The sequence below is a fragment of the Pseudophryne corroboree genome, chromosome 2 (genome assembly GCF_028390025.1).
Source record: "Pseudophryne corroboree isolate aPseCor3 chromosome 2, aPseCor3.hap2, whole genome shotgun sequence".
NCBI classification, from domain to species: Eukaryota; Metazoa; Chordata; class Amphibia; order Anura; family Myobatrachidae; genus Pseudophryne; species Pseudophryne corroboree.
The window spans coordinates 171,711,533-171,729,138 of NC_086445.1; the positions used below are offsets into that span (position 1 = coordinate 171,711,533).

The 17,606-nt window shown below is 45.5% G+C and overlaps 1 protein-coding gene across 3 annotated transcripts in view; it reads left to right on the top strand.

The window, feature by feature from the left end:
• The window catches only part of CERS5 (ceramide synthase 5), a 121,054-nt gene extending 103,814 nt beyond the window's left edge, over positions 1–17,240 (top strand). For 2 of the 3 annotated variants that reach the window (XM_063952019.1, XM_063952017.1), the window contains 4 exons: positions 2,584–2,690; positions 3,952–4,108; positions 4,377–4,406; positions 16,523–17,240. In XM_063952019.1, the coding sequence (XP_063808089.1) occupies positions 2,584–2,690; positions 3,952–4,108; positions 4,377–4,406; positions 16,523–16,672 (444 nt within the window). In that variant the 3' untranslated portion in view covers positions 16,673–17,240. The remainder of the gene's footprint in view (positions 1–2,583; positions 2,691–3,951; positions 4,109–4,376; positions 4,407–16,522) is intronic. The other variant, XM_063952018.1, reaches the window with a different exon arrangement.
• The last annotated feature ends 366 nt before the right edge of the window (positions 17,241–17,606 follow it).

Here is a 17,606-nt window from a genome sequence, read left to right on the forward strand (position 1 = left end):
ATTCTCAACCTCAAGTCCTTGAACAAATTTGTGAAAGTTTCCAAATTCCGTATAGAAACTCTTCGCTCTATTGTTCTGGCTTTGGAGCCCATGGACTATATGGTGTCCCTGGACATACAGGATGCTTACCTGCATATTACTGTTGCCATGTCTCATCAGCAATGCCTGCGGTTTGCTATTGGCAACCTACAATTTAAATTCCAGGCCATACCACTTGGCCTGACCATGGCTCCGAGAATCTTCACCAAGGTCATGACTGCTATGCTCCGCCGTCAGGGTATCAGGATCCTGCCATATCTGGATGACTTGTTGATCCTGGCGAACTCTCCAGAGGTTCTCCTCCGTCATCTGGAACGGACGGTCCAATTCCTGCAAGCCCACGGGTGGCTCATTAACTGGAAGAAATCCTCACTGGTCCCTGCTCAGAGCATGGTACACCTGGGGGCATTATTGGACACCCACAACCAACGGTGGTTGTTTTCTCCAGAGAAAGTCCTGAAACTTCAGGAAAAGATAAGATGCTTCCTATCTCGCCCACGTGCGTCGATGCACTCGGCGATGCAAGTACTAGGCCTTATGGTGTCTGCTTTCGACATGGTGGAGTACGCTCAATTTCATTCCCGCCCTCTGCAGAGGTTAATCCTTTCCAAATGGGACGGCCTGCCACACCGGATCAGGACTCTCATGATCTCCTTGACTCCGGAGGTTCGCCTGTCACTGACCTGGTGGTTACAGGACCAGCAATTGAGCAGGGATTGTTCCTTCTGGATCTCCAACTGGGTCCTTCTAATGACGAATGCCAGTCTGCGGGGTTGGGGCGCGGTGTTCAAGCAACATTCTCTTCAGGGTCGATGGACGAGGGAGGAATCTCTTCCCGATAAACATTCTGGAGTTGCGGGCAGTGTTCAATGCTTTGAAACTGGCCCTGACTCTGATACAGAACAGGCCTGTTCAAGTACAGTCTGACAACGCCACCACGGTGGCGTACATAAATCATCAAGGCGGCACTCGAAGCCGCATGGCAATGATGGAAGTGTCAAAGATTCTTCTATGGGAGGAACGCCATCTGCCAGCCATATCGGCAGTGTTCATTCCGGGGTCCTCAACTGGGAAGCGGACTTACTCGGTCGTCAGGACGTACACGCCGGAGAGTGGAGCCTTCATCCAAAAGCCTTTCAACTCCTAGTGGACAAGTGGGGCCTACCAGATGTAGACCTGATGGCGTCTCGACACAATCACAAGGTTCCAGTCTTCGGAGCAATACAAGGGATCCTTAAGCAGCGTTCGTGGATGCCCTGGCAATTCCATGGAAATTTCGGCTGCCATACGTGTTCCCTCCGGTGTCTCTCCTGCTCAGGGTAATAAGGAACTTCAATCAAGGAGGAATACTACTTCTGATAGCTCCAGCGTGGCCCAGACAGCATTGGTTCTCAGACCTGCAGGGTCTCTCGATAGAGTGTCCTCTTCTACTTCTGCAACGCCCAGACCTCCTCGTTCAGGGCCCTTGTGTCTACCAGGATCTGGCCCGACTGGCTTTGACGTCGTGGCTCTTGAAGCTTCAGTTGTGAGGGCCAAGGGATTCTCTGAGGCGGTCATTCAAACTATGTTGTGATGTGCAATGGGCACGGCCGCTCCCACTCGACGGTGACGTGCTCATCACGTGATTATTATGCGATCTATTGCATGATCGCATGGTAATCACTTTTGGCAGTTGAACTGCTGGTGCAATACCCCGCGATGTTGCGTTGCGGGGCATCACACAAGTGTATGGGCACCATTATTTTTTAATGACTTGTGTCCTGATTAACACTTGCTCTATAGTCTGACTGACTGATTGAACCAAGTGTAACCTATTTGATCTTTTGTAGTGTGTGTACCAGTGATCCCTCATTCATTGGATCATACAGTCTGATGCGCTGCACATGGACAATGCAGTGTAGTTTACATGCAGAATGTAGTGATGTCATATATTGTATAGTGTTTGTTGCGGCACAATGTATGGTTATAGTGCGCCGCCCCGTCACTGGGTCGCACCATCGTATAGTGTCTACCTAGCTTAACGTCTGAAACCAATCATGTTGCAATGAGTGCAAATCCTTTTTTCTTTTGCATGCAGGCTAAATACTGTTTGCATGTAGCCCACAGATACTGGGCAGCTTTATTATGAAGATCTCCGTTTGGATACGCCTGTCTCAAATATAAATCTCGCTGCAAATTTTAAATCTCCCCCACCTGCAGCACAACAGGGTTTTGCCAAAGTGCAAAGATACTCGCTCTCTTTGTTTTGCTCCCACCTCAGAATATGCTCCAATGTTTCTTTAGAAAAACAACCCTAGTAATACCCGGGAGTACTCGCTACAGTGTCTGTGGTTGATTTCGCACAGTCTATCATTTGGGTTCCTTACACCAGAGGGAGTACAGTCAGTGTTCACAACAATGTAATATAGTTATACCAGTAGTGGAATGTTTGCTGGAAACTTTTCCCCTACAAAATCTAACAATGTCTGCTGTGTCTGTCATGTGCACAAGATAATGACTTTTTACCTTTACTGCCTATATCATGTTTCCATTCATCTCTTCAAGGCAGCAAAAATGACAAATTATGCAAAATTCCAGAAGATATGTGACACTCTCTTTATGGCGTTTGGGTTTGTGTTTGTTACCACGCGACTTTTGATTTATCCCATATGGTAAGAACAATTTAAAAACCTGTTTGGTTTTTTTCCTTTTATTTTTTTCATTTCATGAAAATATAAAATTATAAACATTTTAGGGGTAAATGGTATTTTACGTTTTGCTCAATTTTTATAAAAAAAAAAGTGTAATTCTGAAGGAGGAATTTTTTCTTGCTGCTGTGGACGTGCTTGCAGAGGTGGGCTTGTCTACCATGCCTTTTGTTTTTGTATCTGTCTCATGATCTCTTTATCAGTCATATTCAGGGTTGGTAAATCTTTCAACCTATAACAGCTGGGGGTTGGCTTAGTTGCCAGGGAGATGCTTTACGTAGGATTGGCAACAGGGAGACCATGGGAAAGCACTAGGTTTGGTCAGGTTTTATAGGTATAGTATAAAAAGCTGGGAGGCATTTTATAATCACTTAAGTGGCTAACATTAATTCTAAAAATCTCAAAATTGTCTTTTTTTTTTTTTTTTATCTTCAGATTTTGTAAAGAATACCTATATAAACCAGATTCAGTGTCATTTTTGTTAACAAATATCAAGATTTGTTAATACAACTATACTGCATAATTTGATCATAGGAAATTCAAAGGATTTTTGGGGTCAGTTTTGGAATTAAAATATAGCTTTATATAGTTAAATAAAAACAAGACACACACACTACCACTTCTTGCAGGACTGTGATTGCAAGAGGATCAGCCAGAAGCAGGGGTTCACTGGTGCAGTAAGTGGGTTGGGAACAGTCGGCCCTGCAACTGTCCCTGAGGAGTCACTGACCGTACTGGGAGGGTGGAGTAGGTGCCCAGCGTATGGCCCGAGTTGCTGCTGCCATCACTTACTGGACCCAAAAGACTACCAGAGAGACTGCACCTGCAACTCATAACAGGCTGTACAGGGGACGAGTAGTGGGGTGAGGAAATCAATAGAGAGAGCATCGGGCTGCTGGCTGGGAGAGTGGAAGGCAGGGCTGAATCGCAGCAGCCCCATAAGCATAGCTTGTAACTGGGCTAGAGAACCAGCCAGTCATGGTCGCATCTGATGCGATGATGCCAGGCAAGTGGTTAAAGCATTATATAATATACTAATTTGCAGTGTTAGAGCCTAGAATGCAATACGTGCAGTATATTTTATCTTCATTATACATCTCGGTGTACACTGGGAGGAACAAAATGTCTGAGGTCATAGCGCTTAAATTGGAAACCTTCAGGCTGCATGCTCTGAATGTGTATAATGTCATTCTAACATGGATCTATCTAATTATGTTGGTTGCAGGATCTTAAATACAACTTTGTTTGAAAGCTGGGAGCTGATTGGGCCCTATCCCTCGTGGTGGCTGTTTAATAGTCTCCTTTTAATTTTACAAGTTCTTCACGTCGTCTGGTCCTGCCTCATAATTCGAATAGCATACAAGTCTCTGACAAAGGGAAAGGTAGGTCAGCTGCCATTCTGTATTACCTAGCTTTTGTTATGGGGAAATTGTGGCAAAAACTAAAAACAAAAATCTTGCTCTATTCTCCCCCCTCTCTGCTCTATCTGACTGGTGTCTGGAAGTCTCACCCCCTCGTGTTCGCTAATCTAATGATACTGCTGCTTACCTACCTACTGCCCTGTTGTGCAGTGACCTTGTCAGGGGACGACCTCTGATGTCTTGGCAACTCCCTGCCTCACTCTTTCTTCCTCCTTTTTCTCTGTGTCAGGTTGGAACTGGAAAATGTCACCCTTTGCCTGTAAGTGCTCTCTGTGCTCTTACCCCTTTGTTACACCACATATACCCGCTTGGTGCCCCTTCACCTCCTGCATGTTTGCTGCCTTCATCTGACACTACAGCCCCGATTCATGAAAGGGAACAGCATGTAGTGACTCGCATGGAGGTCCACGAGACACTCACTTGCTGAATGTGGGCCTCGGACTTCATGACCTCATCTAATCTGCATAGCTATTAATGGCTTGAATTGCACCTGTCTATTACACACAGTGAAGGCAGCCATTGTGTTGATGCAACCTAACCATCCTCCATAACTATTGACATCACTGAAACACTTCTCATTCATTGTTTGTTCTGCTAAACCTGGATTCCTCCACTGTGTGGGTTCTCGAATTACCGAATATACATTGACACTCCTTTGACAGTAACATATGAGTCTCATCAGATGTGTACTGTCCAAGGCGAGCTGTGCTGTGCCTAATCTGCTCTTACATTTTCTTTTTTTCTTTTGTATAATTCTTAATGGTTAAGTTTTCGTCTATTCCTTCATGCGGTTTGATGCATGGCTACACAAGGAAAACAGTCCTACTGAAGAAAGGTTGCCGGATGCCTGGAAGCATCACATGGTCACATTTGTTATGTAATTGCTCCTTCACTTAAATATTTTTTTTTCCTTTTCTTTCCGCTCCGTATCTCATTACTGCGTAATGTAAGCCTAATTTCAACTAAAGTGGTTTTTAGTGCACTTGTAATGGGAAATGTTCATTAAAGTTGACCTGATACTTAGAAAACATAAAACTATACTTGATGTGAGATTAGTATAGAAGATGGTAATGGCTTATGGCAATGATGTACACCAGGGATATTCAACGTTTGCTCATCTAGCTCCTGTGGAACTACACATGCCAGCATGCCTTGCCACAGTTTTGCTATTAGATTGTGCTAAAACTGATGTACAGGTTGCAACATGATAGTATATCTGAGACCTTGCCTGGGCTCTTCTGATACGCAACTAATAAATTAAGGTGCGCATCAGAAGAAGTATTAGGAAGTATTACCTACCTAAAAGCCAACCTTCAGGCATAAACGGATACATGTTGTGGTGGTTTTACGTGGAACAGAATAAGGATTCATAAAAGAATGCCATGTCCCTGAGGAGGAACTTGAAATGGACAAAAAAAGTGCAGGATTACAAGTTATTTTACATGGCCTGAAAGAACTGTAGTGTGGGCGCCACAGGTTCCAGGTCTTCTGTCGCCTCGTCATAGAGTTCTAAAGTGGCCTCCAGGTTCTGCTGGACCTTGTTGAAGATGCATCAAATTGCATCTCACTCTCTTAAGTTGCTCTGTCTATGAACTGTACATGTTCCGTCACAGATGTTTATTTTTCCTGTGCAGTTCTGCTAATCTTTCGTTCGCACTTCTGCTAAGATACACTCCCAGAGGGCGGCGGCTTAACGTTTGCACTGCTGCTAAAAGCAGCTAGCGAGCGATCAACTCGGAATGAGGGCCCCTGTGCGACCAGGTCAGATAAAGCACTTGCAGACATGGTCGCATCTGATGCGACCATGCCGGCAAAATTGACAATCAATTTCACATGCTGTTGTGCAAATGGAATAGACAACAGGTGGGAATTATAGGCAATTAGCAAGACACCCCCAATAAAAGAGTTGTTCTGCATGTGGTGACCACAGACCACTTCTCAGCTCCTATGCTTTCTGGCTGATGTTTTGGTCACTTTTGAAAGCTGGCGGTGCTTTCACTCTAGTGGTAGCATGAGACGGAGTCTACAACCCACACAAGTGGCTCAGGTAGTGCAGCTCATCCAGGATGGCACATCAATGCGAGCTGTGGCAAGAAGGTTTGCTGTGTCTGTCAGCGTAGTGTCCAGAGCATGGAGGTGCTACCAGGAGACAGGCCAGTACATCAGGAGACGTGGAGGAGGCCGTAGGAGGGCAACAACCCAGCAGCAGGACCGCTACCTCCGCCTTTGTGCAAGGAGGAACAGGAGGAGCACTGCCAGAGCCCTGCAAAATGACCTCCAGCAAGCCACAAATGTGCATGTGTCTACTCAAACGATCAGAAACAGACTCCGTGAGGGTGGTATGAGGACCCGACGTCCACAGGTGGGGGTTGCGCTTACAGCCCAACACCGTGCAGGACGTTTGGCATTTGCCAGAGAACACCAAGATTGGCAAATTTGCCACTGGCGCCCTGTGCTATTAACAGATGAAAGCAGGTTCTCACTGAGCACATGTGACAGACGTGACAGAGTCTGGAGACGCCAAGGAGAACGTTCTGCTGCCTGCACCATCCTCCAGCATGACCGGTTTGGTAGTGGGTCAGTAATGGTGTGGGGTGGCATTTCTTTGGGTGGGCCGCGTAGCCCTCCATGTGCTCGCCAGAGGTAGCCTGACTGCCATTAGGTACCGAGATGAGATCCTCAGACCCCTTGTGAGACCATATGCAGGTGCGGTTGGCCCTGGGTTCCTCCTAATGCAAGACAATGCTAGACCTCATGTGGCTGGAGTGTGTCAGCAGTTCCTGCAAGACGAAGGCATTGATGCTATGGACTGGCCCGCCCATTCCCCAGACCTGAATCCAATTGAGCACATCTGAGACATCATGTCTCGCTCCATCCACCAACGCCACGTTGCACCACAGACTGTCCAGGAGTTGGCGGATGCTTTAGTCCAGGTCAGGGAGGAGATCCCTCAGGAGACCATCCGCCACCTCATCAGGAGCATGCCCAGGCTTTGTAGGGAGGTCATACAGGCACGTGGAGGCCACACACACTACTGAGCTTCATTTTTAACTTGTTTTAAGGACATTACATCAAAGTTGGATCAGCCTGTAGTGTGTTTTTCCACTTTAATTTTGAGTGTGACTCCAAATCCAGACCTCCATGGGTTAATAAGTTTGATTTCCATTGATAATTTTTGTGTGATTTTGTTGTCAGCACATTCAACTAAAGAACAAAGTATTTAATAAGAATATTTCATTCATTCAGATCTAGGATGTGTTATTTTAGTGTTCCCTTTATTTTTTTTTATATAATCTCTATATATCTGCATTTCTACCTTTTACACGGTCTCAAAATTGCCCCTGAAGAGAATACATGTTTTTACAAGATTTCCCTTTGATCACCTTTTATCTGTACCAACAAACATTGCATGCTGTTCCTTCGCAGACTGAGCCAATCAGATTGCAGGTTATCCATTTATTAAGGACCGCTAGCATTATAGATACACAATGTTGGTTAAAATTGCAGCACTTTTATTGGCAGAAATTACAGAATTACGGCCTTCATTGCTGAATGCATTGGTAAAAGTAAATTGTGCTTACCTGTCATCCTTGGGTTCAGTTATGTGGTGGTGTACAGTCATGCTTCTGATTGTCCACATTTTTTGATAGGCAAAACCAGTGCTAGTGGCTGCCAATCCACTTTCACCATAAATTGATTTAGTCCTGGACCACCAACCCGCTGCTCCCCAGGGTGCCTAGGCATACAGTTTGGGAAGCACTGCTGTATAGTGAAATGCACGCCGCAGAACACCAGGAAAACGGATGACACTTAAAATATTTCTCTTTATAGAGTTCTTCATTCACTGCCACATTTACTACCATTTTTTTTTTTTTTTTGCTGACTTTTCACAAAAAACATAAAAGGGTATATTACGTTGAGCAGTTTAAAAATAATAATGAGCAATATTACGAAAATGGAAGAGACTCTGAAGGCACAACCAGAGTGCGCGTCCCTCCTGCAGTGCCGGCACGGCCATTAGGCATGCCTCTCCTGGAGATATGGATTGTTTTTTAATACTGTTTTCTGTACACTGCAGAGCTCGGGTTTTCCGAGACGTATTGCAGCAATTGGAATAACCCCGCTCGGAATACCCTTCCGAGCTAAGATCTGGCGCTCAACCGCCATGCCGTCAAACGTAGCCACGGTAAGTCTTGATAAGCGAACGGCCCCTGTAGTAGAAGATCCTCCCGAAGAGGTAGGGACCTTGGGTCTTCCAGCAGATCTGCGTACCAAGCCCTCCTTGGCCAGTCTGGAGCAATGAGGATTGCCAGAACTCTTGTTCTTTTTACAAGTTGTAGAACTCTTGGAATTAGAGGAAGTGGAGGGAATACATACACTGACGTGAACACCCACGGCGTTACTAGGGCGTCCACCGCCATTGCCTGTGGGTCCCTCGACCTGGAACAGTACCTCAACAGCTTCTTGTTGAGGCGAGAGGCCATCATGTCTATGTACTGGTTACCTTCTCAAACACCCCTGGGTGAAGGCCCCACTCTCCTGGATGGAGATCGTGTCTGCTGAGGAAGTCCGCTTCCCAGTTGTCTACTCCCGGAATGAAGATTGCTGACATCGCTACAGTGTGTCTTTCTGCCCAGAGGAGGATTTTTGTCACCTCCGACATTGCAGCCCTGCTCTTCGTTCCGCCTCGTCTGTTTATGTAGGCCACTGTGGTCACGTTGTCCAACTGCACCTGAACAGCCCGATCCTGTCGAAAGTGTGCTGCCTGAAGAAGGCCGTTGTAAACGGCTCTTGGCTCCAGATGTTTATCTGTTTCCCCTTGAGCGACTGCTCCCCAACCTCATAGATTTGCATTTGTGGTTAGAAGGATCCATTCCTGAACTCCGAACCTTCTGTCTTCCAGAAGGTGTTGTGGTTGTAGCCACCAGAGGAGTGAAATCCTGGCTTTCGGAGACAGACGTATCCTCTGGTGCATGTGTAGGGGAGATCCCAACCACTGGTCCAAGAGATCCATTTGAAAGGAGCGAGCATGAAACCTTTCCGTACTGCAGAGCCTCATAGGAGGAAACCATCTTCCCAAGAAGGCGGATGCACTGATGAACCGACACCCTGGCAGGCTTCATTACATCTCGAACCATGGTTTGAATCACCCAACGCTTTCTCCACCGGTAGAAACACCCTCAGCACCTCTGTCGAGGATCATCCCCAGGAAAGACAGCCTCCTTGTCTGCTCCAGATGAGACTTTGGAAGGTTCAGAATCCAACCGTGCTCCTTGAGCAGATGCGTCGTGAGAGCAATGGATCTGAACAACTTCTCCTTGGATGATACCTTGATCAGCAGATCGTCCAGATACTAAATTATGTTCACCCCCTGCTTGCGGAGGAGAACCATCTCTGCCATCACCTTGGTGAAGACCCCCGGTGCCGTGGGGAGACCGAACGGAAATGGCTGAAACTGACAGTGATCGTCTAACAGTGCAAACCTGAGATAAGCCTGATGCGGCGACCAAATGGGAATGTGGAGGTACGCATCCTTGATGTCCAGGGACACCAAGAACTCCCACTCCGTCAGTCCTGAGAACTGCCCTCAGAGACTCCATCTTGAATTTGTCCCTGAGATAAGGGTTCAAAGATTTCAAGTTCAGAATTGGCCTTACTGACCCATCCGGCTTCGGAACCACAAAAAGGTTTGAATAGTAACCTTTGGTCAACTGATGAGGTGGAACTGGAACAATGACCTCGGACACTATATCAATTTTCGGATAGCGTACAGTAGAATAGCTCTGTCTGCCGGCAAGCCTGATTTGAAGAATCTGTGAGGTGGGAGAGTTTGAATCTCCAGCCTGTACCCCGGGACACAATATCCTGTATCCAGGGGTCCAGGCCAGATGATACCCAGACGTGGCTGAAATGCCGGAGTCTTGCTCCCTCCTGACCTTCCGCCAGGCTTTGCGGTCCACCGTCATGCTGAGGACTTTGAGGTACCAGAAGCAAGTTTCTGGTCCTGGGAACCTGCGGGAGCCGGCTTTTTGGATTTGGCACGACCGCCTATAAAGAAGGTGTGAGAGGGCTTGTTCTTTCTTGGCCTAGTGGGCCGAAAGGACTATGACGTGTTGGGAGTAAAAGGCTTCTTCGTAGCTGGTGCAGCTGAGGGGAGAAAAGGAGACTTACCCTCTGTAGCCGTGGCATTCCACGTATCCAGCGCCTCCCCAAACAGAGCCTGCCCTGTATAGGGTAGGCTCTCCACACTTTTCCTGGATTCCGCGTCCGCAGACCATTGGCGCAGCCCAAGACCCCTGTGAGCCGAGACGGACATGGAGATCCCCCATAGCCATGGAAACCAGATCCTTCATGGATTCTACCAGGAACCCTGCGAATCCTGTATGTTACGTAAAAATAAATCAACGTTCCCTTTATCCATCGTAGTCAAGTCCTCCTGCAGAGTGATTGACCACTTTGCTATAGCTTTTGAAATCCATGCACAGGCAATAGTAGGCTGCAGTATAGCCCCTGAAGCTGTGTATATGGATTTGAGCGCAGCATCCACTTTGCGATCTGCCGGGTCTTTCAACGTTGTAGATCCCGGGACTGGTAAGACAACCTATTTTGACAGCCTAGAGACAGAGGCGTCAACTATAGGCGGAGACTCCCATTTCTTTCTATCATCTTCCGGGGAAGGGAAAAGCAACCAGAACCCTTTTAGGGATCTGGAATTTTTTCTCTGGGTTTTCCCAGGCTTTTTCAAATACAGGTTGAGTATCCCTTATCCAAAATTCAAAATCACACATTTTTGGTTCCCCTACTGAGATAATAACACACATACATATATAATATATTATATATCTATCTAATATATCTATAAATACACATAATATAATATATATATGTCATTATCTTAGTAGGGGACCCAAAAATGGGGGATTTGGATAAGGGATACTCAACCTGTATAGCATTTAATTCCTTAGATGCCAGGAAGGTGAGAGGGGCTTTCTTACGGTCTGAAAAAGCGTCCTCAACCTGCTCAGGAGGTGTGTCAGAAATATGTAACACATCCCGCATGGCCTCAATCATCAACTGCACCTCCTTAGCAAGTATGCCGACCCCCTCGACACATCCCCATCACCGTCTGCTGCGTCAGAATCGGTATCCGTGTCATCCTGCATAATCTGGGCAAGAGCACGTTTGTGAGAATGTACCGCAGGGGGCCCCGAGGGAGCAGTATCGGACCATACTACCATAGAGGACTGCAATACCTGAGTAGCATGCTGAATCCTTGCAACCCTTTCAGAAATCTGTGAAATATCCCCCCTAAGAGAGGTTAACCACTCCGGTTTTCTAGCTGGAATCTGCGCTACAACAGTGCAATCCTGACTTATATGGGATGGGATCTTCCTGAGAAGATAAATCCTCTGCAGCATATGAGACAGTCTCTAGACATGGTTGCTTGTACACCCCACATACACACAGGGTACAGGACAGACCGTTTCCCCCCCAAGAATGGCAGAGAGGCACAGAGATTGGAGCCAACCCACACACAGCGCTATATAGGTATAGGGAGACCCTTAACCAGCGCTGACTGTGTCCCTTAATAGGTGACAGTCTTTACACAGCCTCCCCTCCCTTCCACAACTCCCTGCTACCGTACAGATAGCTGGAGGAGCTCTGGAGGCACTACTCTTCCACTGGCAGCGTGTCTGCAGGCAGGAAAATGGCACTGAACGCTGCTGGGTCCGCTCTGATGAGAAGCTCCGCCCCCTTAATGGCGCTGTCTTCGCGTTCTTCCTAGATTATACTGGCCTGAGGATTTAGTGCTGGCTGAGATCTGCGGATCCCGACGGGCTTTTTCTGGTCAGTGTAGTGTTAAGGCGCCGGCTCAGGGCGCGCCGCACCTAAGTACAGCTGAGCTCCCCGGAGCACCGTTAGTACTGCGCTCCTACCCTGTAGCCGCCATCTTCACATCAGCTCCCTGCTTGTTAGGGAGCCGATGACTCACTCGGCACACTTCAGCTCTGTAAGGGGGTGGCGGCATGCTGCTGGGGTGAGCGTCCCCCTGCAGCGTGGAGCGATTTATCCTCTCTGGAGCTCAGTGGACAGTGTGGCTCAGACCCCGCAGGGCGGACACTGCTGCTCTCCCATATCCCCCCCCCCCCCCCTCAGTCCCTCGAAGCAGGGAGGCTGTTGCCAGCAGCCTCCCTGTAAAGAAAAAAGAAAACTCCTAAAATAAACTTTTCTAAAGAAGCTCTGTAGAGCTCCCCTAGCTGTGACCGGCTCCTCCGGGCACGTTTTCTAAACGGAGTCTGGTAGGAGGGGCATAGAGGGAGGAGCCAGCCCACACTGTTAAACTCTTAAAGTGCCAATGGCTCCTGGAGGACCCATCTATACCCCATGGTACTAATATGGACCCCAGCAGCCTCTAGGACGTAAGAGAAAATAGTGCATATCTTACTGTGTGTATAGAACCAACAATGAACGATGCGCGCTCCCACATATCGTCATTCCTGGAAAAAATAGACTGCATGAAGTGTCACCCACTGTATAGCCAAAATCGTTCACAGCCAAAATCATTCAGTGTGTATAGTCAATATCGTTGGTTCTGGACTCCGGGAGCTTCAAGCGAAATCATTGCGCTAAAATCGTTCATAGCCAGAATCGTACCGTATGTAGGTCCCTTAAATCTGCTCCAATGTTTTTGCCATTCATCTTGGAGTCGGACAGTAGTAAAATAGAGGAATCTGTAGCAACTTCACAGCCTGTCCTCTTACACCATTATGTCTGAGGCATTAGTCTATTATGTTTTATTGTTTATACAAAACTGTGGTTATCCAATGCACAGACCAGAGCACGGTTGTATAGTACCTAGGGACAGGTTATTAATGCTGTCTGTATATCGAAAGAAAACCTAAAGGAATGTGATTAGTAAAATTTGAAGAACTTGTACAAGTCAACAAGTTAAAGTTGTCTGAATGTGGAAAACTTGAGTATTTGTTTCCTTTTTGTGGTATTCCATAGTGATTGTAAAAATAAATATAATGCTGTATACCAGTGGTTCCTAAACTCTGTCCTCAAAGTACCCTAACAGTCCAGGTTTTAAGGATATCCATGCTTTAATTTAAATAAATGGGGTACTAATTAAGTCACCTGTGCTGAAGCATGGATTGCCTTAAAACCTGGACCGTTAGGGTGCCCTGAGGGCTAGATATATGATGCAGTGGATAAGTTGCCCATGACTACCAATCAGCTGCTGCTTATAAATTTATAGCATGCTCTTGTTAAATTAAATGTTACTTGAAAGCTGATTGGTTGCCATGGGCAACTGCTCCACTAGCTCACTTCACTCTATTCACTGCATCATAAATATGTGAAGCGAGTGCAGTTCTCTGTGGATATGAGTGTGTGTATAATAAATTGTGTGTGTGTGTGTGTGTGTGTGTGTGTGTGTGTATATATAATATATTCTATATCTCTCAAATCACAAATATAGTAATTGGAACCCAGTTTTACGTTGCTACTAATTGACCCCTCAGCTGAGTAAATGACTTGCTGGTGAGTCGTTCTACTCAGGGGATCTGTCTTGAGCACAAGTATCCGGTGTTGCTCAGCAGTGGGAGATGTTGTTGTTGTTAGGACTTTGGGGCTTTATATTACAGTGGTCATGCAATATCCTCGTTTTCTGCAAAATTGCAACCAGTGTTTTATACCCTATGGTGAATACATATCCACCACTCTTAACATATCCACTGAATAACAATGTGAGTGAACATTAATGAAACACTGTTGGTAATCTTTCTAAGATTAATAGAAATGGGATTGCAGCTCCAGTGTTTCACAATATCAAACAAGACAAAGCAAATAAACCATGATACAAAAGCGAGTAGATTAGTAATACCATATAAAACACACAGTGGTATTTACCACACGACTCTAAAAAGAACTAGAACCAAAAAGAGATCTTCTACAAACAACCTAAACGAAGTCACAGAGGCACTTGTACTGAATGTGTAAGTAAGACGCCAGTTTATGTGATTGGTTTCACACGTAATCCTAAAGTATAAACAAGTCGCATTAAATCAATACTGCAGAAACTTATAATTGAGTGATGTCAAAAAAATAGCCTTTTCCTCGCAACTCCAGTGATGTTAGCAGTTCTTAGCTAATAGAATATCTGGTCATCCCCAAAAATTGTCTGCCTCCACTATCTGCAGTTCTCTTGTGGCGTCCAATCATTTTTATGGTTGCACACTTGTATGCAACATGCCGGTTTTTGGAGGTGGTCTGGAATTATGATATTTAAGCGTTGGGAGGGACGGATTATCCCATCAGTGCACACAGTTCCTAGTGATGTTTAATGCAAGCTTAGCGTAAGTCATTGCCCTGCATTAGTATGAAGTATGTAGATTTCCTGCTGGTGTTTGAAGCCCGAGTTATTACTTATGTAGTATTTCATCATGCATTGCTCATGTAGCCGTTTAGATTCTGAGAACTGCTTCTCTTTCCTGGTAACTGAGCCACTGCTGCTTCTATCAAATATGCATGGAGTGTATACGTGTATAATGAAGCGTTAATAATACATTGCTGATTTTTTATTTTTTTTTGTCTTGCGCTTTCTATTGTTTAAGGCATGCAGCCAGACCATTCTGTTGGTCTCCTGTGTATTCATGAATAATTAGCTATACTGTTACCTTCTGGATGTTCTACCATTTCCATTATATCATTCCGATTATGTAGCCCAAAGAGAACATGTAATGCACATCCGTTGTTTATTCCCCTGTGCCAGCTTTTCAGTTTATTATCCTTTTAAATTGTGTTTAACATTCTGATGGCTGGGTGCAGTGGTGTGCTTGATGTAGTGATAAGGATTTGTTTCTGTGCCTCCTAGTTGCGGGCTGTTACGCAATGTAGTATAAAGGGGAAGCACAAGCCACTCCAGCCTCAGAATTGGGAGCAAGACCTACTCCATGACACTGTACTAGCTGTACAGCTGGCAGTCTGCTCATAGGCATTTTCTGCAGCGTGTTGTACAATAGTATTCTTGGGTGGTCTTCAGCATACCGAGAGATTTTCTCTCTCATGGGGGTCCACGACCCCCTGGAGGGAGAATAAATAGTGTGGCGTGCGTAACGTGCCACCGTGCCCGCAGCGTGGTGAGCGCAGCGAGCCTGCAAGGGGCTCATTTGCGCTCGCCACGCTGTCGGGCGCCGGTATGCTGGTTGCCGGGAGCCCGGCCGCCGGCATACCATACTACACCCGTATTCTCTGCTGCTAACATTTTATGGACTACCTAATGTTCTTAAAAACAAAAACACTGACAAAGTTGACTCTATCCAGAGACGTTGCTATCTGTGTGAATGTGCATGTAGAAATACAAGAAGGTAAATTACTATATTTGAGTTATACAGCTGTACTTATAAACATTGTATTTTTGGATGCTGTGGTGTTATACATCAGAAGTCTTAAGGTGTGTACACACGGCGAGATAATTCTGTAAGAATTTGACTATATTTAGTCAAAATCTTATGAAAAGTTAGTGCATATCTCAAGGTATTAGGCAGCCGTGGGATCGGTATCGTAAGGCTAGATAGACTGTGCGGGCAAGTCAATCTTGACAATTAAGGATGCGGATCTTTGTTGTATTTGTAGAGAAAAGGTTTAAATAAATAACTCTACATTTGTATGTATGTTGCTGAAGTGGCTCAGCAGACCCATATTGATTAATTTATCTTAGAAACCTCTTCTAATGACTGCGAGAGCTCAGCCTGTAATGATCACACTAGCCACCTGTTTCAGTTTGTGTATTTTGTTTCTGTGCTACTTACCGTAATGTTTTTAAAAAAAACAGCTAATTTTGCTTGTACCCCTAAGAGTTGTGAGCTTAAAATAGCAAATGAAGCATATGAACAAGTGATCATTAAATGTAAATCACAAGGAATGCCGACATGAGACTAATATGGAACCCCGCAGCGATTTGTCACCTCCGTGGTGTAAAAGTAGTGTTGTGACGCTCTATGAAATCCGTGTAGAGAACTGGCATCATGGCCGCTCTGTGGCTCACAATTCATACATCCAGGTTGTTTTGTTCAACATTTGTTTTACTCTTTTATATCGCCATCCCAGTGTGGTGGTGGTGGCTGCTGTTTTGCTAGCCATGAGTACTGTTATAATAAACTTGACCATGTCTCCTCTATGGCATCCATCTGCTGCTTGTTCTAACTATAGATCACATACTGTACGTACTTCTAGAGATTGTGGAAGTGGATAATTTGCTGTCTAATCAACTACTGACGACTAACTATGACTCATCTGCTTTCTCCTCATCTCCACTGTAAAGTAGGACAATAACCTCTGTGTATAAAGCTTTTTTTATGCTCTTTTTGCCAGGCCTTGAAAGACGAACGCAGTGATATAGAAAGCAGCTCAGAAGAGGAGGATACGGCATTAAATGGCACCAAATCAATTCACAACACATCCAGCAATGGGTCGAACAGGGTGAATGGTCATGCTGCAAGTGGCCAATGGGCTGAGGAGTAAATGGGTGAACTACCTGGCAACATGGTAATATGTTCCCTTTTGTAAGAGACATGTCATGAGACTTGGCCGCAGTCATTCCTCACAAAAACCTGAACTGAGCCGCCCCTGGAGGGTGAAGCACATCCTGCATCGGACAACAGACAGATTTTATCCCAGCAATTACTTGAGTTTGTTACCTTGGACCTGGATGAGCACGCACTGGCTGCTGTATAGCCTGACCTGATACATCTGCACCTTTCATAAACTGTGCTGAATACCCTCCCCACCAATTAACCATTTTTGAAGAGACTGCCGTTTGCTGTGGCAAGGATGGTGGTCCATGAGCCAATATAACACTTGGTAATAGCTGTTTTGTTTAGTGGGTCCTGGTCTCCTTTTTAAAAGCGATTTTGTTCTATGTGGATGAGAATAGTCAGAGAGCACGCACATAGTTGCGCCAGGTACAGCGGATGGCGACCCCATCACATGCTGTGTGCGGAAACTGATCCGGAGAGTGCGCCTTAATGTCCTATTTTATATCATTGTTTACTTCAGTCTGTGAAAAAAAATAATAAAAAAAAGACACAAATTTGGGGTTTCTGTATTTAATTTAAAAATGTTTTAATTTATGAAATGCCATAACGGTTCTGTGACGTGCGGACTAACGCCGAGGGCTGTGTATGCTTCATGTATTAAAGACTTAAGAAAACACAAACCCCATGTTTTACTGTAAGGCAAGGGCAGGTCTGTGTCTGAGAGGCCAGATTCCAAGGAAGCTTTTATGACTGACCATTTGTCAAATAGGTAGCACTGTTCTTTTACGGTCTCTGAATGTTATTTATCAAGCTGCTACTTTAATAAATGCTAATGAACAGAGAAGAAGGTTCTCTGTACTTACGTTTGTTTTTTCTAGAATGGTCCCGTTGACTTTGTACCTTTTTTTTGTTTGTTTGTT